At 50.7% G+C, this 23,979-nt stretch overlaps 1 protein-coding gene across 5 annotated transcripts in view; it reads left to right on the forward strand.

Annotated features, from left to right (window-relative positions):
* dysf (dysferlin, limb girdle muscular dystrophy 2B (autosomal recessive)) overlaps positions 1-23,979 on the forward strand; it is a 119,756-nt gene that overhangs the window by 57,264 nt on the left and 38,513 nt on the right. For all 5 annotated transcript variants that reach the window (XM_061252964.1, XM_061252967.1, XM_061252966.1 and 2 more), the window contains 12 exons: positions 2,330-2,503; positions 4,308-4,389; positions 6,163-6,240; positions 11,445-11,626; positions 11,975-12,115; positions 13,324-13,353; positions 15,250-15,285; positions 16,011-16,052; positions 16,427-16,528; positions 17,604-17,765; positions 18,371-18,539; positions 20,898-20,971. In XM_061252964.1, coding sequence (XP_061108948.1) covers positions 2,330-2,503; positions 4,308-4,389; positions 6,163-6,240; positions 11,445-11,626; positions 11,975-12,115; positions 13,324-13,353; positions 15,250-15,285; positions 16,011-16,052; positions 16,427-16,528; positions 17,604-17,765; positions 18,371-18,539; positions 20,898-20,971 — 1,272 coding nt within the window. The remainder of the gene's footprint in view (positions 1-2,329; positions 2,504-4,307; positions 4,390-6,162; positions 6,241-11,444; positions 11,627-11,974; positions 12,116-13,323; positions 13,354-15,249; positions 15,286-16,010; positions 16,053-16,426; positions 16,529-17,603; positions 17,766-18,370; positions 18,540-20,897; positions 20,972-23,979) is intronic.

Raw genomic sequence — 23,979 nt, forward strand, 5'->3', positions numbered from 1 at the left:
ACGTTTACGTTTACGTTTTACATTTACATTTACATTTACATTTACATTTTAGTGATTTGGCAGACGCTTTTAATCCAAAGCGATTTACAAGTGCATAGGTTCTAACACAAGTTAAAGCATCACATCCATAACTAGTAACATACACATGAATTACTGTTCCAAACATATAGTCATCATAAGTGCAATTTTATTTTTTTATTTTTTTTGGGGGTTAAGACGAGAGGGATAGGGAACATAACAAAGGGAACATAACAAAGCTCTGACGTTCAGTGATGAGGGCACAACGTTCAGCCCACCCCGGCTCCTCATAAATCAATCGCAGTAAATCGGTTCAAAGTTTTCCTCTTTTAAGGAGAGTTAATCATGGGGAAAAAGATCAGACTCTTGATTCCCGCGCATTTCGCTGCGCTCTGGTTGGCCGTGTTGCGAGAGGCGGCGTTGTTTCTGCTCAGTCTCCGGTGTCTCTGGCCGTCTTCAAAATGTCCGAGGGAAACACGCCATCAGTCATGCCAGGGCCGGGAGTCTGAATCCAGTATCTGCTCCTTCAGTTGAAACTTGGCAGGGCCTGCGATTCATCCAAATTTCATTTCTCACCACAAGTATGTCTCTTGTGTGTGTGTGTGTGTGCGTGTGTGTGTCTGTCCGTGGGTGTAGGTGTGTGTGACTGACAATAGCTCAAAGTGTAACGCAACATTTAGAATGAGCGCATACTGTCTGTCTATGCATTAATAATGATTCATCGTAAAGATTAGACAGACGTTTCTTTTCCATGAGTAATGGACCATATACTGCATGAGATGGATCAGATGCCAGGGGATCTTATGCCCGGTCAGCGATGGTATTCCACGCTCTGTCCTCAGGGGGGCACCCTGTGAACACTCAATCGAAAAACGGCACGCCAGAGTTTAAAACAGCGGGAGGACCTGCTGAAATACCGAGGGAGATAAACAGCGCCCTCTTCTGATGAGAAGAAGTACTGCGGGCGTCACAACAGCGCACCTCAGGCAGCGCTTTTTTTCACTGGCGTATCTACTGACCGAGAGGAAATTATGTTCCAGTCTGTTTGATTTAATTGAATTTATCCATGTTTTTCCTGGATTCCCTTATCCAAAGGGCTTGCGTAGCTTACGTATCTTTGACAAACTATCCATTCATGAAGCTGGATACTTTATGAGGTCAAGATAGTTTTCTTCAGGTATTCGGCAGTAGTTCTCACCTCAAAATTCGAACATGCAAAGCTCTGGTAGATGTTCAGGTAGTGTGTTCGTGCCGTGTGCTGTGTCTGTGTGTGTATACGCAGAGTTGGAAAATCCAGGTTGAGAAAGTAAAAAGTATGTTTGTATTATTATTATTTTTTTACAATCACTGTGATTGGCTAATTAGCACAATTCTTCAGTTAGCTTAGCCAGAAGGCAGAACTAATTAGTGAAATCAACTGGCAGAGTTCATTGGCGGGCAGTACTTTTACGTTTTGAACCCTGGAATTTCCACTGGTGTTTCCTAACCATGCTGTGTGTGTGTCTGTAGTCAGGGCTGTGTGTGTCTCTCTCTCTCCTAATAGTGCTGTGCATGTGTGTCTGTAGTCTGTAGCGCTGTTTATCTCTCCTAATGGTGCTGTGTTTCTGTAGTCTGTAGAGCTGTGTGTGTCTCTCTCCTGACGGCGCTGTGCGTGTGTGTCTGTAGTCTGTAGCGCTGTGTGTCTGTAGTCTGTAGTGCTGTGTCTGTAGTCTGTAGCGCTGTGTGTGCCTGTAGACTGTAGTGCTGTGTGTCTGTAGTCTGCAGCGCTGTGTGTCTGTAGTCTGTAACGCTGTGTGTGTCTGTAGACTGTAGTGCTGTGTGTCTGTAGTCTGCAGCGCTGTGTGTGTCTGTAGTCTGTAGTGCTGTGTGTCTGTAGTCTGTAGCGCTGTGTGTGTCTGTAGTCTGTAGCGCTGTGTGTCTGTAGTCTGTAGTGCTGTGTGTCTGTAGTCTGTAGCGCTGTGTGTCTGTAGCGCTGTGTGTGTCTCTCCTGATGGCGCTGTGTGTGTGTGTCTGTAGTCTGCAGCGCTGTGTGTGTCTGTAGTCTGTAGTGCTGTGTGTCTGTAGTCTGTAGCGCTGTGTGTGTCTGTAGTCTGTAGCGCTGTGTGTCTGTAGTCTGTAGTGCTGTGTGTCTGTAGTCTGTAGCGCTGTGTGTCTGTAGCGCTGTGTGTGTCTCTCCTGATGGCGCTGTGTGTGTGTGTCTGTAGTCTGCAGCGCTGTGTGTCTGTAGTCTGTAGCGCTGTGTGTCTGTAGTCTGTAGCGCTGTGTGTCTCTCCTGACGGCGCTGTGCGTGTGTGCGTGTGTGTACCTGCAGCAGCGGCCGGACGAGTCGGAGAGGGAGGGCTGGGAGTACGCCTCCCTGTTTGGCTGGAGGTTCCACCTCAAACAGCGCAAGACCGACTCCTTCCGCCGCCGCCGCTGGCGCTACCGCATGGAGCCCCTGGAGAAGACCGGGCCGGCCGCCATCTTCGCCCTGGAGTGCTCCCTGGTGAGTGTGTGTGTGAGTGTGTGTGTGTGTGTGTGTGTGTGTGAGTGTGGGTGTGTGTGCGAGTGTGTGTGTGTGAGTGTGGGTGCGTGTGTGTGTGTGTGTGTGTGTGTGTGCGAGTGTGTGTGTGTGTGTGTGTGTGCGAGTGTGTGTGTGTGAGTGTGTGTGCGTGTGTGTGTGTGTGAGTGTGTGTGTGTGTGCGAGTGTGTGTGTGTGAGTGTGGGTGTGTGTGCGAGTGTGTGTGTGTGAGTGTGTGTGTGTGTGTGTGTGTGTGTGAGTGTGGGTGTGTGCGAGTGTGTGTGAGTGTGTGTGTGTGTGTGTGAGTGTGTGTGTGTGTGCGAGTGTGTGTGTGTGTGTGTGTGTGTGAGTGTGTGTGTGTGTGTGTGTGTGTGTGTGTGTGTGTGTGTGTGGATGACAGGTACAGGGTGGTACAGGCTGAGAGAGGAGGCGGGTTGGACACAGAAGGTTCTAGTAGTGTGAGTGTGTGTCACATGGCCGACACCAGGCCTTACGCTGGATTCCCAGGATGCCGCAGCGCGGTGGCGGTTCGGGGCGGGGGAAGCAGAACCCCTGGCTTCAGGACGGGAAGGCTCTGGCTCTGGCTCCCTCAGTGCTGGTTCTGCTCGGGCTCTGGCTCTGGCTCCCTCAGTGTTGGTTCTGCTCGGGCTCTGGCTCTGGCTCCCTCAGTGTTGGTTCTGCTCGCGCTCCCGGGCTCGGGCCCGCGCCGGCGGTCTCGGCAGCGCCAGGATCGCTGGGCTGGCCCCGCAGCGCGGGCCCTTCGGGAGAGAGGCGTCCGTGTGCCGGGCTGCTCCCCTGGCAGGCGTGGCTCAGACGCGACCTCACTGCCGCGAGCGTGCGGCGGGCGGGGCCAGGGGCCGGGGGCCAGGGGCCGGGGCTCCGTGCGGGCGGGGCCCCGCCGCTCTGCGGTCGCCCCGATGGCAGGGCCCGTCTGGCAGCCGGGCCCCGGGGCGGCGCTTCAGCTTTCCATGTTTGGTGTGGAATCCTGCGACCGAAAAAATGCCCCCCCCCCCCCCCCCCTCTTTCGCCATCGCGTAAGGTATTCCGTAGCGTGAGAAGAAACGGCGCTATTTTCCCCTCGCTCGCTCCTTCTGTCTCCTGCACTTTTCGCAGCATCCTGCGATCCTTTCCTTACCATCCTTTTCTGATGTTTATATTTAAATTCCCCCTTTTTTCTCTTTTCCAAAACAGCGGTGAAAGGCCAGCCCTGCCTGCGTCGGTCATTAGTCCAGGCCTGCTGCTCTGGCCCCAACTGTGTGAAGCCATTTTCTGTTTCTTCTCACTCTAGACTTCATTTGTGCAGACAGGATTGTAGGTGTCCAGTTGACCAGAGGAGGCAGTATTGAGCCTTGTAGAGGGGGATGCCATGCATTACATTAGATTAATGGCATTTGGCAGACGCTCTTATCCAGAGCGACGTAGAGTTGATTAGACGAAGCAGGAGACAATCCTCCCCTGGAGCAATGCAGGGTTAAGGGCCTTGCTCAAGGGCCCAACGGCTGTGCGGATCTTATTGCGGCTACACCGGGGATCGAACCACCGACCTTGCGGGTCCCAGTCATGTACCTTAACCACTACGCTACAGGCCGCCCTGTCCCGTTTTGGCCCCTGCCCACTGCATCCCTCTCTTGGCAGGTCTCGAACTGCAGAACTGCTGTTTCAGTCAGAGGGAATTTGAAGGGATTGAAACACAATATGAGCAGATTTCATGTCTTACAGAGGGCTTGTTATAGTATTGTTCTTCTCCTTCACAGCTGATGCCATGTCTACTTTGCTCTTGCTTTAACAGGTGACGGACGACAAGAATGATGACAAATCTGTCACGGCTACCTTTGGCGTCAACCGGCCGACTATCTCCTGCTTTTTTGACAGTAAGACAGTTTAGCTGATAATCCCCTGGGGTGCCTCTTTAAATGCAAAACCGATGTAGCCACACATGTACATACACACACACACACACACACACACACACACACATACACAACAAGCACACACATGCATGGGAAGACACAGAAGACACAGAACCCACAAAGACAAACACCACTAGTGTTATGATTATTAAAGTTCCAGAAGCTGCCAATATGGTGGCCATATCTTTCTAGGGTGTCATGCTGCTGTTAATGCTGCTTCTATTGCAACTACTGAAATCATAATCAAGATATTTAGAGAGAAAGAGTGAGACAGAGAGAGAGAGAGAGTGAGATGAAAGCATAGTTGGGCACTTAGTAAAAATTTGATTTCCCCTGTTATTAAATATCATGAATCCAGCAGGGAGCACGAACCGAAGCTGCTGCCAGGAAATTTATGTTCAGAACTTTTTCCCTTCCTCAAAACGGAATGGAGCTTGCCTCAATCCTCAGGCTCCTCCCCTGGCCCCTCCCTCACCTGGTGACAAGCGCCGTGTCCAATCAGACGCACAGAACGGGCCCGCCCGGAAACCCTCTCCCGCCCAAACTGGGTGCAGCAGGTGGTCGCCATAGAAACATAGTGCAGTAGTTTCAATGCAGTATCTGGAGCGCGACACGCTTAAGAGCCCCGTTCGCGTGTGTCGTTCGAATTTGATGTGATCGCCTTCTGACATGTCGCTCGTAGGTGCAGAACGAGGTGTGAATGAAATGCGTGTGGTTTCGCATTGTGCTAAACATATGCCGGCCACGGCACATATGGATTAATACCCCATATTAAAACTAATGTTCCCATCATGCCAGATGGGCTGCTTAGAGTCACGTCTCTCCCGCAGGCTTATTCATTTGAAAATGGGACAGGTGGCAGCAGCAAAGTCATGCTCCGGTTGTGCGATTTTTCACGCAAGCAGGCCAACAAAACTGCAGCAGGTCACTTCACCGCCCTGCGCACTCAGTGCTAAATTTGGGAACTTCAAGCTCGTTAGCCTAATTGCTGGCCGGTCGCAAATGGTGTTGTTCCATTCATTATTTCCGATAACTTTCTGTATATTTTTCTAGCTCAGACCCTAGTCCCATGTAGATGTGATTATCTGGATTTTTAGTTTGCCATTACGGTTAAAAAAAATACCAGCGCAGAACTCCCTCCCTCTCATCATTCTCTCTCTCTCTCCCTCTGCCAGTTCGCTTAGCCTTTGGCTGCTCGTATCTCCCAGTGAGAGGCTCGCGGTGCAACTTTACACGAGTCCAGAGCTAAAACCATACTGTATGCATTTTTCTGTCCCTGTGAGAAAGCAGAACTAAGAAAGAGACACACTATCTCATTCCCTATCAGAGCAGTACTGAAACTACATGTTTAATGACAACACAACACAACACTTTTCGTGTTTACTACTTTTGTCTTGCTTTCAACAAATTTTCTGTCAGTTGCTATATACGGAGAGGTATATGTTTAACACAGATGGTGTTGAAAGTAACAGAAAATGTGACGTCCTTTTCTAGACTTGAAGGAGTGTTTAAAAATGAAACTGTTTTGAGAGTGTATCAGAGTAGTACTGAACTTTACATGTTTCTTTGTCTATGACAGCAGCATTGAAGTTTTACATGTGTTGCGGATTATGTGTTGTGTTTCAAATTGTTCAGTTACAATGATAATCAAATAATTTTTCATATGCCGATGCAGCTCCTCGTCTTCAACACACCTGTGCCTGAATATGTCAATCGGTTTGTCCTTCCCTGCAGGTGGCACTCGATATCACCTGCGCTGTTACCTGTACCAGGCCCGAGACCTCACTGCCATGGACAAGGACAGCTTCTCAGGTGAGCAGGCCTGCGGGGACCTGAGGGCACCTCAGAGTCCTCTCTGTAGAGCAGAGTTCACCAACCCTGGTCCCGGAGAGCTACTGGGTCTGCCGGTTTTTCCGCTGTTACCCCGCACTTAATGAATCAATTCGAGCGGATGATTACGCAGCTAACTCACCTCACCCCGTTACCTGGGTCTGCTGATTCTTAAGGTGAAAACAAAAAGCAGCAGACCCAGTGGCTCTCCAGGACCAGGGTCGGTGACCTCTGCTGTAGGGCCTTGTGTTGCAGGGTCACAGAGGAGGAGAGCGATGACGGGCTTCCTGCTGCCATCAGAATGGAGCCAGAAGCCCAAGGGAGCAAACGTTTTTTAAAGAGTACATTGTAACAGTAACAAACTATGGGAACGCGTTCAGTTTGTTAAGGATGTGTCAGTTAGGAAGGACCATCCCCTTGCTGTGTACTCCGTAAATACAACTAGGCACCATCGTCACACACATGGTCTAACTTGCATATGGATAATTACATTGAATTAAAAGTCAACTTATCTTGCAAGTCCAGGATTAAATGACCTGGTTACTGACTGACTTCACTGTCATAGGGTCATAATGAATTTGTCTGTATGCTGCAAACTGCCCTGGGGTAATGGTATCTTTTCAAAGATGTGACCTCAAAGCTTTGTGTTCTGGAGCTCTTGTCAAGTCTGCTGCTTTTGACTTGCACAATGCTTCCTGTGAGGATTACACAAAAATATGCCAAAAACTTCATTTGGATAACTGAATACTGTTTTGGTGTATTTTCTGGAATAGCCTTTTAGTTACTGTTTATACCCATACAAACTCCAGAACTGGTGATATCGCCCAGGCAAAATGTGTGTCTGTGTGTGGATTTGTTGATGAGTTAGTATGCATGTGCGTCGATGCACAGTACAACTGTATGTAGGTCTGTGTTTGTGTGTGGGGTTGTGTGGGTGTGCATGTGTGTCTATGTACAGTACGGCTGTATGTAGGTCTGTGTTTGTGAGGGTGTGATTGTGCGTCTATGTACAGTACGGCTGTATGTAGGTCTGTGTTTGTGTGTGGGGTTGTGAGAGTGTGCATATGTGCCTGTGTGTCTATGTACAGTACGGCTGTATGTAGGTCTGTGTTTGTGTGTGGGGTTGTGAGAGTGTGCTTGTGTGTCTATGTTCAGTACGGCTGTATGTAGGTCTGTGTTTGTGAGGGTGTGATTGTGCGTCTATGTACAGTACAGCTGTATGTAGGTCTGTGTTTGTGTGTGGGGTTGTGAGGGTGTGCTTGTGTGTCTATGTACAGTACGGCTGTATGTAGGTCTGTGTTTGTGTGTGGGGTTGTGAGAGTGTGCATGTGTGTTGAGAAGAGAAGGGGGCCAGGATTGGGGGGGGGGGGGGGGACAGAATTGGGGGGGGGGGGGGGGCAGAAAATGGGGCTACTGGGAGAATGTGGGGATCCTGGACCTGACTGTGGGCAGAGAGAAGCCGCAGAGAGAAGCCGCAGGCCCGGCCGCAGAAACGCTGCTCCCATGAGTCATTCCTCCCAGGCCAGAGAAGCTTCCAGAAGCTTCCAGAAACCTCTCTGTGCCCCGGTTAAGGCAGCGGTAGTGGTGGGGCGTGAGGTGCCTCCCTGTAGGACCGGGTCAGGCCGGCCCTGGTTTTTTGGGACGCTGGGGTCACGGTACCTGCCCGTGCCGCCCTTCACTCAGACGTCTGAATGTGTAAAACCACGTGTAGAAAGTGTGCAATTGAAACCGCTTGCTGTTTACACTGCCCTGGATGAGAACCAGTGTGTAATTATTTCCAATAAAGAGGTTTTGTGGTTGTGGATTGGATGCCAGTTTGATGGTGATGATTGTTAGTACAGCGTACGTTCTTTTGCTGCAACAGCAACTTTTAGATATCACATGTTAATGTCCCAAAATCGCTGAAAATAAATGCAATTTAGACACGTCCGTTTTTTGCAATGTGTAGTTCTGATCTCTATCGCGCAGCCTTTTCTCTGAATCAGGTTGAGGTATCATAACATTAATAATGTACATAGATGAAAACTGGTTGTTTCCAGTTTGTCTAGAGGCTTTAATCGAGAGGGTGGGCGATATTCCTGCTAACGTGCTAAGGTGCTAACGTGCTAACGTGCGCTGTGCTTGCTGCTCGCACAGCCCCTCTGCTTCGATTCGCTCCTGAAAAAGGGGGAGCCTTGGATAGTCGTGCTGACTGCGCCCGCAGTGTCTGTAGTTTTCTCAGCCCCTCCCGTTTGATCTGCTCCAGAACAGGCAGCCGTTTTTGTTTTTGGCTGGAAAGGCTCAGGGTATCCTTGGCAAGGCCCGGGGCCCGCAGACGTCCCGGCGTGTCGTCGCCTGTCGCCGAACACGGAGCGGGCGGTGGGCGTTACCCCCGTAACCGGACCCCGAGGCCGGAGCGCCCGGGTAAACACCCGCGGTGTGGCTGGTGACGCGCGACGACCGTGCGTAAAGTGTGCGGTGGTGAGGACGGCGGCCGGTCCCATAAATCCCGCCGGTGGAAAACTGCGCGGGCAGAGAGCGATGAAAAGGGACAGAATGTTATTTTCCTCCAGCTCCCGAACGAGATCATGGAAACTTCGGCCCCCGAGAGGAAGGACGCCGTTCGGGTTTTTTTATCCCGATCCCAGAAGCTCGGATGATAAAACTGAAACCATCTTTAAAAAACGATTTTTATTTTATTTTTATAAATCAACCAGTGCCCTGAACCATACTACCGTCATTACAGAGTGTTTATTGATGCAGGCCGTTGGCTGCCGCGGGCCACACTCAACTACACACGGCCCTCGGCCTTCCTCATCGTACATCTGAGTCGACTGCGTAACGTACGCGCGGTCTCAAAGAACATGCAGCCCGTTGTTTGTCTTGTGGTGAGCTCTGTATGATTCACCTTTAATTAATTTGCCCTCTATTATTCTTATTGCTTTATTTATTAAAGTCTGTTGAAGCAGCTGCCTCTGGAACAGTAGGTCACAGTTAGAGGTGGCCAAGAACACCAAAACTGTGACCACCTACTACCAATGCCTTTTCATATGTAGTTTTGCATACACGTCAGTTGTGTGTGTGTCTTTCATTCAACGTCTCAAATGATGGCACTTAACCTCTTTAAACCTTTTCTACCTTGTTTTGAGCTGGGTGAGAACATTTTTATCTGTAGTCGCTCATTATTGCAAAAAACAGAAATGCAAAACGAGCTGAAATGTCATCTTGCTTTTAAGCCAATTGAAGTGCAGGAAAGCAGGGCTGCAGTAGCTGTGGGTCATCTAGGATATGAATCAACAACCTTCTGGTATTGAGCCAGGTGCCCTTAACGCTCACCCACACAGTCTGGATAAAGGGACCTGGTCAAATCTGGACAGTGACAGTGACCTTTACGCCAAAAGACCTCTATTGGACCTTCACCCTCTTCACCCCTTACTGCTCCCCCTCCTGTGCTCACAGCTCGCCCCTCCCCTGGAGCAACGCAGGGTTAAGGGCCTTGCTCAAGGCTCAAAGGCACAGCCGTGCGGATCTTATTGTGGCTATACCGGGGATCGAACCACCGACCTTGCGGGTCCCAGTCGTGTACCTTAACCACTACGCTACAGGCCCCCCTCCCCACGCCCCACGCCCCACGCCCCACGCCCCACGCCCCACGCCCCACGCCCTGTCGGTCGGCTCTCTGTGAACCCCTGACCTGGCACCCCTTAGCCCTCCCCACGCCCCACACCCCACGCCCCACGCCCCTAGCCCTGACGGTCGGCTCTCTGTGAACCCCTGACCTGGCACCCCTTACCCCTCTCCACGCCCCCCTCCCCGCCCCTCGCCCCACACCCCACGCCCCACGCCCCTAGCCCTGACGGTCGGCTCTCTGTGAACCCCTGACCTGGCACCCCTTACCCCTCTCCACGCCCCCCTCCCCGCCCCTCGCCCCACACCCCACGCCCCACGCCCCTAGCCCTGACGGTCGGCTCTCTGTGAACCCCTGCCTCAGCGATCTCTCAGCTCCTCAGCGGCTGCCGACCGCAGCAGAAGCAGCGAGAGCAGGCGTCCTTCGCCCCCGGAGTATTTATTTACACGGCACACTTGGAGTCCGTCCGCGTTTGTGTATGTATTTCCCTCGGTGTTGTTAACCGACTCCTGGAAAACAGTGCGCATTCCCGGGGGCTTCTTTACCCTCTCTGTTTATTTGAGGTAATGCGTTTTTTTTTTTTTTTTTTGTTCAGCGGCAGAGAGGTTAAGCCGAGTTGGGAAAAGGCTCTGGGCGAAACGATCCCGCAGAGCCTCTTTACACGGCCTGGAATAATAAACTCGGGAGATGGGAGAAGGCCCCCTGGTTTCGGGCATTCCTCAGCCATTGATGTCATTTTTATTTTTTATTTTTTTTCGCTTCTTCATCTTCGGAATACACACTGTACACATAAACAACTTTCTCATTTCTCTGAGAGTGAAGCAGAAAGTACTGAACGCGCACACGCATGTACGTACGGATCACAAATTACTGTGGATTAGTGGTTTTCAGTGAAATTTGAAGAATTCCTGTTTAATTTCAGGGATTATACGACTTTACTTAAAAAAAAAAAAAATCTGTTCCTGCATAAGGATCCTAAGTATTAAATACTATATACTTTTCCAGACTAAATAAACTGTGATTTAAGTGACTACCAGGGTTAAAAAGGCAGAAAAGGCAGAGGTATTAAAGCACACCACAGCACCATGGCACTATTACCTGACCTATGTCATCACAGTGGTTTCCAAAAACACTGATTTTCCAAGTGATATCGTTTCTGTACATGTAAATAATAAAATATAAATATAAGTGATTATTATTTACATGTGAAAACCTGAGATGGTTGATGACCCAGCAGCCATTATAAAGTCTGAACCGAGGTCATTACATTACATTATTGGCATTTAGCAGACGCTCTTATCCAGAGCAACAGAGCAACGTACAGTTGATTAGACTAAGCAGGAGACAATCCTCACCTGGAGCAATGCAGGGTTTAAGGGCCTTGCTCAAGGGCCCAACGGCTGTGCGGATCGAACCACCAACCTTGCGGGTCCCGGTCATGTGCCTTAACCACTACGCTACAGGCCACTACAGGTCACTACAGGTCAATCCCATGAGTGTTTGTACCCAGTGCAAATGGGTCCTGCTTAGCCTTGGACTCTGGTCTCCTGACTGATTCTCCATCCCTGTCCCTACACAGATCCATACGCTACGGTGTCCTTCCTCCATCAGAGCCAGAAGACCGTGACCATACGCAACACGCTCAACCCGACCTGGGACCAGACCCTCATCTTCTACGAGATCGAGATTTTCGGGGATCCACAGGTCACAGAGTGCAGCCCCCCCAGCATTGTGGTGGAGCTGTTTGACCAGGACACCTACGTAAGTGCGACTGCTGGGGGTCAGAGGTCAAATAACACAGCATACACTCTGATGGCTTTCTGAGCTCTTCCGGAAAATATCCAGAACAATTTCCAGAACAATCTATGCATGACAGAGCAGAGCATTTTAACAGGGAAAAACTGAATTGTGAGAAATGTCTTCATAAGCTTTGCTACCAGTAGTTGCTACAAAGTTATTTCTTATGTGTTTTTAGAGTACAAACAAGTGAAAACACAACATATTCCATAGCAACAACATGCAAATCTAAAACAAGAACTCTCGAACTGCTTTTACGATATGGTGGCATGCATCTCACTGATGCCCTGCTGTTTCGTCTGTGTCCACCAGGGAGCAGATGAGTTCATGGGGCGGTGTGTTTGCCCGCCTTCCCTGATGCCCTCACCCCGCCTGGCCTGGTACCCCATCCAGAAGAATGGCAAGTTTGCTGGAGAGTTGCTGGCAGCCTTCGAGCTGATACGCAGAGACAAGGTAAGGGCTGGTCGTGACCCTTCCTGAAACCCTGAAATGCAGGCTCCCTTGTCCTGCGTTTTACCGATTAAACCGATTAAACCGATTAAACCGACTGAACCAATGAAGTCAATGAAGGGTGCAGTAAATGCCGTGCTGAAGCGTGCTATAGCTTAACCGATAACTGTCCCGATAAACCTGTTAAGGTGGTTAAGGTAAATGACTGGGACCCGCAAGGTCGGCGGTTCGAATCCCGGTGTAGCCACAATAAGATCCGCACAGCCGTTGGGCCCTTGAGCAAGGCCCTTAAACCCTGCGTTGCTCCAGGGGAGGATTGTCTCCCGCTTAGTCTAATCAACCGTACGTCGCTCTGGATAAGAGCGTCTGCCAAAAATGCCATTAATGTAATGTCATGCAATGTACCCACTTGCATCCCTTCCCCAGAATCCCCTCCTGGCGAGTTTCACGGGCGTCGTCCCTGTCAGAGCGAGGCCGTGGCGGTCAGCAGCCGCTCAGTCTCGACGGCGGTAACGCACGCGTCGCCCGGTTTGAGCGCACGCTCACCCCCACGCCCGTGACGGAGCGTTGTGGACCGGGCGGGCGTGTGACAGTGACAGTGGCGAAGCTTTTGGCCCGACGTCGTTGCCCCTCTCTCAGAAGGACACGCGCCGAGCGGCCGTGTCAGTGAGAAGCTTCCAGAGACGCTTCCCTTTTAAAACTCACTCTCAGGGCCCGCCGCGACGAGACCCCTGGCGATTATGGGGCGCACTGATTGACAGCTGTCGTATCTCTGTTTAAAAAAAAACGGACCGGGCCGGCCGACCGCGGGGGCACGGCGCGTTCGACCCAAAAGCGTCCGAGCGTTACGCGCCCATCGGACCGCAGACCCTCTCACTGCAGACGTCCCGCGGGGGCGGGTTAGGCCCGAGCCTGTCTGTCGTCGGCGCTTGGCTGCAGATGCGATTCGATGTTTAAATGTTACAGTAGGAGGTGAGAGGTCGTGGGGGCGGGGTGGGGGAGACCGCCCTGTTGGCAGGCCCCGGCCCTGTGTTGTGTCAGGGGCTCCCGAGTCCCCAGGGCCTCGCTCCCCTGATTTCTGATGAGTCTGCGTTCACATGTGAAAAGCCAGCTTTTCCCAGCAGTTACGGGCTAATTTAATAATGTCCTATGAAGTCATTCCCCTCCTTTCAGACTCATTAACTTCTGCTCTCTCTGTCTTTTTCCCACAGCCCACAATCCATCACATCCCTGGACAGGAGGTTAGTGAACGCCCCCCCCCCAAATCCCGCCCCTCCACCTTACACCCTCCCCCAAACCGCCCGACATAAACGCACTGCATTTACATAGCGCTTTTACCCAAAGCGCTTTACAATTAATGTCTCCCATTCACCCACTCACGCACACACTCACACGCCAATTCGCGATTGGCTGCCTTGCGAGGTACCGACCAGCTCGTCGGGAGCAATTGGGGGGTTTGGTGTCTTGCTCAGGGACACTTCGACACACTCAGGGGGACACAGCAGGGGATTGAACCGGCAACCTCCTGACTGCCTTCTGACTGCCCCCCCCCCCGTCTCCATCTCCCTCCCGAAAGACCCCGCCCTCTGCTCCTCTCCCAGTCAACCGTGGCGGAATAATTACATTCAACTCCCGAAATTCGAATAGCGCCAGTGTACCTGTGTCCAGCCAAACCGGCCGGCGCGGATCGGGAACAATTGTGTCTCCCTCCTCCCTGCCAGGGACCCCTCCCTTCCCCTCCCCTCCCCTCCCGTCCCCTCCCTGCCCCTGGCACAGGTGGCTTGTGTTAGAAGAGAGTAATCTCGGGGAAATCTAATTAATGTGCGCACTTACACCGACGCATAACTGAGTAGCCACCCACAGTCGCTCACGCCTGGGGACCTGTTTATACCCGTGGATGACCCCCAAGAGAAATGCAGAACACTTACAACCGCCATACGCAAAAACACATGTGTACGTTCACAAGCAAAAACATGCCCCCCACGCACACCCAAGCATAACACACCCACACACACGCACACATACACCCACGCACGCTCACACACACACACTCACACACACGCACACACACGCTCAAGCACGCATGCACACGCACATATGGACGTTTGACTCTACAGAGGTGGAGGAAGAAAAAAAATCACTAAGGAGAAAGCACCCATTCTTAACAGGCTGTTGGCATGGTTACATTGGGATCCTTATCAAAGTATTCAGTAACTCAGGGAAACTACTTTTCTCCCAATTCATTAGATAGATTTTGTTTCCAACTGAACTGCTGGCTAAATATATGCTCTGTTTACACTCAATGCCTAGCCCCTCAGGCTTGTGGGTAGTCAGCCCTCTTTAGCATAACAGAAAGCTGGGCTTGGTACTGACAGACCTGAGCATCCCTGTTAGCATAGCGCATGCTGATCCTTTGACTACGAGTGGAGGGTTCTAATCGGAAACATGTGGGCTAAAGGCTGAACCAGCGGGGGACGTAGGTGTGTGTGTGTGTGTGTGTGGGCAGTGTGTGCATGGGGGGGTGACTCCCTCGGATGAAGGGAGCAGCGAAGAGGCCAGATTATGAAATTTGCCGCTTCCTGTTATTTCAGTTTGCCCTCGGCCTGCCTGTGGCCCGATGTGTCTCATGGACAGGCTTGTAACACAGCTTTGCCAAAATCTCCTCAGTCACACTATCAGGGCGTCGCCATGTCAACGCTCTGCACAGAGACATGACGATGTCATAAACCGACTCCACTGCGGCTATGTGTATGCTAATCTCAAACAAAAGGAAGCGCTATAAGTCAATACTGGTGTCCAATTTTTGCCTGAAAATAAATAGGCGCCCACACAAACTAATAACAGATTGATTTTAACTGTTAACCCTGCGATACCTACCTCGGGATTTTGACCATAAATAGGAATAGACACGCTTTTTCTTTGTTCTTATACAGTATACATGTTGTGGCACAATGGTTAGGAAACTAGGCTTACATTTCCCAGGTTTGATGTTCGATTAAGAAATGTATAATCTGTGTAAATTACTCAGGATGAGAGTGTCTGGTAATTGTAAAATGTTAGTATAATATATTTTCGAACATTCTATGATGAGATATATTTTATGGAATAAAATATTTTCCCTCTCCTCTCCATGGTAGGGTGAACCTCTGCCCACCTCTTCTACCCTAGACGAGGTGAGTGTGTGCCCACCCTATCCACTTACAGTTATGATGCGTTGTGTCTTCAGAGATGCTCTTCTGCATACCACTGTTGTAATGTGTGGTTATCTGCGTTACTGTCACCTTCCTGTCAGCTTTGACCAGTCTGACCATTCTCCTCTGACGTCTCTCGTTAACAAGGCGTTTCTGTCTGCAGAACTTTTTTGTTTTTTGCACCATTCTTTGCAAACTCTAGAGACTAATCCTAGAGAAAATCCCTGGAGATCAGCAGTTTCTGAGATACTCAAACCACCCTCTCTGCCACCAACAATCATTCCATGGTCAAAGTCACTTAGATCCCATTTTTCCCCCATTCTGATGGTTGATGTGAACATTAACTGAAGCTCCTGACCCGTATCTACATGATTGTATGCATTGCACTGCTGCCACACAATTGGCTGATTAGATGATTGCATGAATAAGTAGGTGTAATAAGGTAAACATGTTCCTAATAAAGTGCCCGGTGAGTGTATATTATTGTGAAACCCAAAACACGTATGTATCCAAACCATGTTATGCATACTGTATATAAATATATTTGGATTTGAAAAATTTAAGCTGTTAAATTTTAAATTTGTTAATTAACTTTGTGCTTTTTTCCCCCATTTTTTGTGCATTGTCTGTTTGTCTATCTATCTGTCTGCCCGCCTGCCTGCCTGTCTGTCTGTCTGCCTGCACTGGGGTCCTGGGTCCAACCTCAGCTTGTCCTTCCAGGCTTCCTGTCTGAGAACCTGCAGCAATGGGTACAGAACCCCCACGTCCACACCCCCACCCGTACCCCCACCCATACTCCAGCCGCTCCTCCTCCAAACTTTATGTCTTTTCCTTAAAACTTTCTGTTCTGCTAACTTTTTTTATTTTTAATGTGCTTGCCTGATTATCAACTCTGTTCCTGAGCATGGTTACTGTCCATACAGTGTATGCACAGAGGTTGGAGTGTTGGCATTTATAAACGCAACATTGCATGTGTGCATCTATAATTCACATTGCTGTACCCTAGGAATTCATTTGTACTGTAATGAGTCATTGAAATGAGTCACAGTGTGTTGTGGGCTTTTTTTTGCTGGATTGCGGTGCGTTTACCTGGTTCTCACCTGGCCCCCCCGCCTGCTTGCAGCCCGCGGAAACAGACCTGCCCTGCCCTCCTCCTCAGAGGGAGCCCAACGTCTACATGGTGCCCCAGGGGATCAAGCCAATTCTGCAGCGCACTGCCATCGAGGTCAGCCTGATCCCTGTACCCGAACAAAACTTTCACAAACTACTGGTCCAGGGTCAGTGTGATCCACGTAGCGCTCTGAAATGGTTCTTGCATACAACTGGTCCAGGGTCAGTGTGATCCACATAACACTCTGACATGGTTCTTACATACAACTGGTCCAGGGTCAGTATGATCCGCATACCACACTGAAAGGGTTCTTACATGCAGCTGATTTAGGGTCAGTTTAATCTCATTCTCTATGTACCCTTTATGTCCTGTTCTCACACGTAACATGGTCTGTGTCACCAACACCTTTAAATGTGGCTGCCTTATATTGCCCAGTTTAAAATCGTTTTTACTTTTTGATATCATCCATGTACTTGTGCTGTTGCCCTATTTTACCACGTTTTTATACTGTGACTCCCTGGCTCTTGGTGTCTGTCACAAAGCCTTCTGTGCAGGGCCCTCCCATCTCGTTCACGTTGTCCCCCCCCCCCCCCCCGTGTTACTTTCTGATGCGCAGTGGGGCCCTGCGTTTGCCCTGGTGGTCACGTGTGGCCCTGTGTAGCCCTCTGCGGCTCTCTAGCGCCTCTCTAGCGCCTCTCTAGCGCCTCTCTAGCGCCTCTCTAGCGGCTCTCTAGCGGCTCTCTAGCGGCTCTCTAGCGCCTCTCTAGCGGCTCTCTAGCGTCTCTCTAGCGTCTCTCTAGCGCCTCTCTAGCGCCTCTCTAGCGCCTCTCTAGCGTCTCTCTAGCGCCTCTCTAGCGTCTCTCTAGCGCCTCTCTAGCGCCTCTCTAGCGTCTCTCTAGCGCCTCTCTAGCGCCTCTCTAGCGCCTCTCTAGCGCCTCTCTAGCGCCTCTCTAGCGTCTCTCTAGCGCCTCTCTAGCGCCTCTCTAGCGTCTCTCTAGCGCCTCTCTAGCGCCTCTCTAGCGCCTCTCTAGCGTCTCTCTAGCGCCTCTCTAGCGCCTCTCTAGCGCCTCTCTAGCGTCTCTCTAGCGCCTCTCTAGCGCCTCTCTAGCGCCTCTCTAGCGTCTCTCTAGCGCCTCTCTAGCGCCTCTCTAGCGCCTCTCTAGCGCCTCACGGTGGCCCGTCCCTGCAGGTGCTGGCGTGGGGCGTGCGGAACCTGAAGAGCTACCAGCTGGCGAGCGTGACCTCGCCCAGCCTGCAGGTGGAGTGCGGGGGCCGCATGGTGCAGTCCTGCGTCATCCGCAACGCCAAGAAGAAGCCCAACTTCGACGTCAACACGCTCTTCGTCGACGTGGTGAGCGCCGCCTGGCTCTTGGCTCCATCCTCTGTCCGGCGGCAGCCGCCCCTATTCGTTCTGTTAACCGGCAGAGGCAACGCCGGTGATCCTGAGCCCCGTTAACAGATCTCACATTGGGTCCCACCACCATTGAATGGGCGGCCTGTAGCGTAGTGGTTAAGCTAAATTACTGGGACACCAAGGTCGGTGGAAGGTCGAATCCCGGGGTAGCCACAAGAAGATCCACACGGCCATTGGGCCCTTGAGCAAGGCCCTTAACCCTGCATTGCTCCAGGGGAGGATTGTCTCCTGCTTAGTCTAATACGACTGTACGTCGCTCTGGATAAGAGCGTCTGCCAAATGCCATTAATGCAATGTAATGAATGAAGAATTTTTTCACCCTCCTCCCTGACTTTGAGGCCCTAGAAGTATTACCACCTTTCTCCCCACTTACTACCGTGCCACTCGACAGTTTATTGGCTGGGTGAACTGAGAAGTCAGATCTGATTTGCTGAGAGAGATATATTCGGTGGAGGGTTTTTAATCTTGTTTTATGGTAGAGAATCCAATGCCCTCGGGTTATAGCGGTAACCCTCCCACCCTCTCCCGCTCTTTTCGCGCAGTGCCTGCCCTGTGAGGAGCTGTACATGCCCCCCATCGTGCTGAAGGTGATCGACAACCGGCAGTTTGGCAGGAAGCCCGTGGTGGGACAGTGCACCATCCGCTCCCTGGAGGAGTTCCGCCTCCAGCCAGACGGCATGGAGAGAGAGTCCGAAGAGGAAGATCTGCACGGTGAGGGTAGAGTCAGAGGAGGACCTGCAGGGTGAGGGTGGAATCAGAGGAGGACCTGCACGGTGAGGGTAGAGTCAGAGGAGGACCTGCAGGGTGAGGGTGGAGTCAGAGGAGGACCTGCAGGGTGAGGGTAGAGTCAGAGGAGGACCTGCAGGGTGAGGGTGGAGTCACAGGAGGACCTGCAGGGTGAGGGTGGAGTCAGAGGAGGACCTGTAGGGTGAGGGTAGAGTCAGAGGAGGACCTGCAGGGTGAGGGTGGAGTCACAGGAGGACCTGCAGGGTGAGGGTAGAGTCAGAGGAGGACCTGCACGGTGAGGGTGGAGTCAGAGGAGGACCTGCAGGGTGAGGGTGGAGTCAGAGGAGGACCTGCACGGTGAGGGTGGAGTAACAGGAGGACCTGCAGGGTGAGGGTAGAGTCAGAGGAAGATTTGCACGGTGAGGGTGGAGTCAGAGGAGGACCTGCACGGTGAGGGTGGAGTAACAGGAGGACCTGCAGGGTGAGGGTAGAGTCAGAGGAAGATCTGCACGGTGAGGGTAGAGTCAGAGGAGGACCTGCAGGGTGAGGGTGGAGTCAGAGGGGGACCTGCAGGGTGAGGGTGGAGTCAGAGGAGGACCTGCAGGGTGAGGGTGGAGTCACAGGAGGACCTGCAGGGTGAGGGTAGAGCCAGAGGAGGACCTGCAGGGTGAGGGTAGAGTTAGAGGAGGACCTGCAGGGTGGGGCGGCCTGTAGCGTAGTGGTTGAGGTAAATGACTGGGACGCGCAAGGTCAGTGGTTCTAATCCCGGTGTAGCCACTACCAAAAAAATCCGCACCGCCGTTGGGCCCTTAACCCTGCATTGCTCGAGGGGAAGATTGTCTCCTGCTTAGTCTAATCAACTGTACGTCACTCTGGATAAGAGCATCTGCCAAATGCCAATAATGTAATGTAATGAGGGTGGAGTCAGAGGAGCAGCTCCAGGGTGAGGGGAGGGGTCAGTGGCTGAGTGGCGGGTTGAGGGGAGTTGAAGACGGTGAACGCGAGGTCATGCAATCGATCATGTCTGTGGCTCAGTGACCGCTGTTTCCTCATCATTATTATTCCTGGGCCTTAATAAAAAGAATCCCTTATAAAATGACAGGCAAGTTTCCAATTAATGTTATTGAATCAGCGCCTGCTCAACCCTGTTATTTTATTTGTACATTTGGAGACAACTTGGAGACTCCAAGACCTGTTTTTGAGTTCAGACTCTGAACGCAATTATATATTTTTTTCAGACGTCTGAGATGAATGTAGCAGAGAGGATGAAACTTGGTGTGACCTTTACTCCAAATAGCCTATGAAGGCTGAGCCGAGAGTCAAAACTTTATATTTTGCAACTGAAAACATGACCTATTGTCCTTGTGAGCTTGTACACGTTTGGCTGTGGTTGTGCAGTCACTGAATTTGCATCAGTGTATCAGTAGTGTATCAGTCATTAATATGGCATGAATAATGTCCACAGCTGTTGCTCATATTCACATACACACGGTGCTTTTAATCAGTCAGTTCAGTTCTCGGACAACTAATACTTTAATTTTATTTCATGTGCCGTACGGCGACGATTGATTAACCGACAGATGAAATCAAAGTGCGGACACCTGGCCACCGAAACAAAGCAATTTGTGGAGTTCAGAGAAAAGGCAAATGCCATCTGGTGGAAATGCACTTTCAGCGGCCTTAACTTGGTCAAGAGACGAGGCTGGAACTGAAAGCAGATCTCACAGAGGGAAGGTCAGGGGACTTGAGCTGAAAGGCCAGACTGCATTGTGCCGGGCCAGTTCAGGCCCGGTTCAGGCTCGGTTCAGGCCCGGTTCAGGCCCAGTTCAGGCTCAGTTCGGGCCCGGTTCAGGCCCAGTTCAGGCCCGGTTCAGGCCCGGTTCAGGCCCAGTTCAGGCCCAGTTCAGGCCCAGTGCAGACCCAGTGCAGACACAGTGCTGGTCCAGTGCCGGCCCAGTGCTGGCTCAGTGTGAGCACAATATAGCCGCACTGTAATCTCAGGGATTGTGGGGGTGACATTGGCTCAGGCAGTAAGAGCAGTCGTCTGGCAGTCGGAGGGTTGCTGGTTCGATTCCCACCCTGGGTGTGTCGAAGTGTCCCTGAGCAAGATACCTAACCCCTAAATGCTCCTGACGAGCTGGTTGGTGCCTTGCATGGAAGCCAATCGCCGTTGGTGTGTGAGTGTGTGTATGGACGGGTAAATGCGAAGCATCAATTGTACAGCGCTTTGGATAAAGGTGCTATATAAATGCGGCCCGTTTACCAAGACATTAGGCACATGGAGAAGGAGTGCAGCGATGGAGAACATCATGAGGAACTGCTGCTCTCACTCTCTTCCCGCAGAAGAGATCTGCCAAACGCCTCGGGATGACGTCCTGATCGACATCGACGACAAGGAGCCGCTCATCCCTGGACAGGTAGGCCCAGACAGGCGCGTGATAGAGACAGGTAGGAGTCACTCGTTCTAACTGGAGGTAACTTATCTCTTTGCTCGTTCTGTGCGCTGCCTCCGGTAAAGTACACTTACCCACAATGCAGTGTTAGGAGAGATCACCCAGTGTGAGATCTAGAATTTGGCTTGGCAAGCAGAGCAGCCAGTATACATTGAGTATGTGAGTGAGTGAGTGAGTGTGTGAGTGAGTGAGTGAGTGAGTGTGTGACTGTGTGAGTGAGTGAGTGAGTGAGTGAGTGAGTGAGTGAGTGAGTGTGTGAGTGAGTGAGTGAGTGAGTGTGTGACTGTGTGAGTGAGTGAGTGAGTGAGTGAGTGAGTGAGTGAGTGTGTGAGTGAGTGAGTGAGTGAGTGAGTGTGTGACTGTGTGAGTGAGTGAGTGAGTGAGTGTGTGAGTGAGTGAGTGAGTGAGTGAGTGTGTGAGTGAGTGTGTGAGTGAGTGAGTGAGTGAGTGAGTGAGTGTGTGAGTGAGTGAGTGAGTGAGTGAGTGAGTGAGTGTGTGAGTGAGTGTGTGAGTGAGTGAGTGAGTGAGTGAGTGAGTGAGTGAGTGTGAGTGAGTGAGTGAGTGAGTGAGTGTGTGAGTGAGTGAGTGAGTGAGTGTGTGAGAGAGTGAGAGAGTGAGTGAGTGAGTGAGTGAGTGTGTGAGTGTGTGAGTGAGTGAGTGAGTGAGAGTGTGAGTGAGTGAGTGAGTGAGTGTGTGAGAGAGTGAGTGAGTGAGTGAGTGAGTGAGTGAGTGAGTGAGTGAGTGAGTGAGTGAGTGAGTGAGTGAGTGAGTGTGAGTGAGAGGCGCAGAGACCCTTTTGATTGCCTTTGACAGTTAAACCTTATTTCAGTTTCGGGTTATGAACGCATGTATGACCAGCTCCCAGCTCCCGGGAGCGGCCCAGTGGTGTTCCAGGGGTAGTGTCTCTGCGTATTTAACGATGGAACCGATACCTCGTTTCCACCTCTGATGTGCCTGTGCTGGATCTGCCTGACGGGCCTGGGCCTGCGCCCAGCCAATAACAGGAGACCGTCAGCGACCTCTCGCCAGCCGCGGCCACGCTCGGAAGCTCTCGATCGGGGGGCGTCGTGGCAGAGGACTGAGGCTGTGGGCTTGCAGTAGATGCACGCACATGTTCACGTGTGTGTGTGTGTGTGTGTGTGTGTGTGCACTACATTGCCCCTGGGTTTACTTAGTGAGGTCTGTAGCACAGGGAAGAGACGGAGGCAGCAGGTCTGTCAGGTGTAATGCCTGCAATCACTTTCCACTGAACAATAAAAAAAACTGTACAATGTTTCCAATCTTCAGGAAAATTTTAAGGGTCAAATTGGTTCTCACCCATGGAAAAATCGTATACTTAAGATGACTCAGTTTTCACCCTTCGGGGATAAGTCATATAGTATTATGACTGGGATTAGGGATGAGGCAGGATTTGGGTTAGTTTATGTTTTTGTTTTTGGATAACCCAAAAAATGTTTAATTTTTGGAACACAAGTTCATGGAAAAACCACATATTTAAGATGACTCCATTTTCGCATTTGGTGGTAAGTCTTATAGTCTTGTGTATAAAACCATTTCAGATAGAGCACATTCTACTCCAGAAGAGAACATTTGATCCTTCTTGGACTTGTGTAAGCAGTACAGTCTGGTGCAGTTGAATTAACACTAAACATGTCGCAGTGTGTCTTGTGCCTGCAAGGTCTAACTTTCTCTTCTTTTTTTTTCCAAAATTTTTCAAATGATGCTTTTACGAGTGTGACTGTCGAATTCGACAAACGCTTTGGTGTGGAAAATGGCTAGCTGACTGTATGTGATTCCTATGACAGGTCAGGGCCACTCGAGCACATTCTGAATACGAGAAAAATCGATGAATGCGTCGCTTCTCTTAAACCGCTTGTACAAGCGATTTAAGAACGCATCTGTTCGTACGAGTGGTTCTTGCACGCAGGCCCAAAGTCTCCGCAGGCTGCGGCCCACTATATATGCTCTGCATCAGCTTCGCTGCCACCTCGAAGAACAGAAACGTTTGATCAGTAACGGCACTGAAAAATAGTCAAACTGAGCTTGAAAGAGCGTTATGAAATGGTTCAAGTCAACTTTGACTCTGTCAGTACGAAGCCCCATTTTGCTTCGGCCCGCAGTTGGTGGCATATTTTGGTGCCACTCCAACGCTGCTGAGGCTATTGTTTATGTAAAATATGTTTTGTTTATTAACGTGACAGGCCGATGAGGGATCGGAGGTTTACAACCTTCAGCAGAATGATAATAACACCCGTCGTGGTTTGGTTGGGGAGCGCTTGGAACATGTGGGCCACTGACACCCTTAATTGAGTTTTCTTTTGTTTTAAATGTTCCATGTCCTTGATAGCCTCATTCGGCAAAGCCAGGCACACGGACGCAGTTTCTTTAATGCTCCCCGCAGTTTTTTAGGGGTTTTGGGGTTTCTTCTATGGTCATGTTCCAGAGGTTGAGAGGCCCTTTGCAGAAATACACACCCCCCCCCCCTAAATTGGCAGAGCGCCCCCATCAGGCAGAGGAAGAAGGTGGATAATTCACCTTGCTGAGATGTGCAGTTGTGGTGTGGTAACTGACTGCTCTTGCGACCGAGGGACAGCGCTGTCCTTGAAGAAACAGCCAGGTCTCCAACACCAAGTTTTCTGCTGCACAAGCAACCATCATTTCTCAGAAAAATAAGATTCATATCGGGATAATGTCCTGATGTTTTTGAGGATTTCGAGATACGGTATTATTTAGAAACGGGGGTGTCCGAGGAGAAGGCAGCGCCGTGTCGGCAGTTTTTATTTAATTTGGTGAACAGGCTGTGGAAAGTTTAAACTGAGCCCATGTCACCTCGTCATGGCTACAGCTCTAAAAATATCAAAAATAAATACAAACAATGTTGAAAAAAAAATTAGTGGGATTATGGAAATTGGAAAATTGTTTCCATTTCCCAGCTGTAACCTTTCAGCCTTTATTTGTTTAGTCACTGAATA

Source organism: Conger conger, chromosome 8, assembly GCF_963514075.1.
Source record: "Conger conger chromosome 8, fConCon1.1, whole genome shotgun sequence".
Classification (NCBI taxonomy): Eukaryota; Metazoa; Chordata; class Actinopteri; order Anguilliformes; family Congridae; genus Conger; species Conger conger.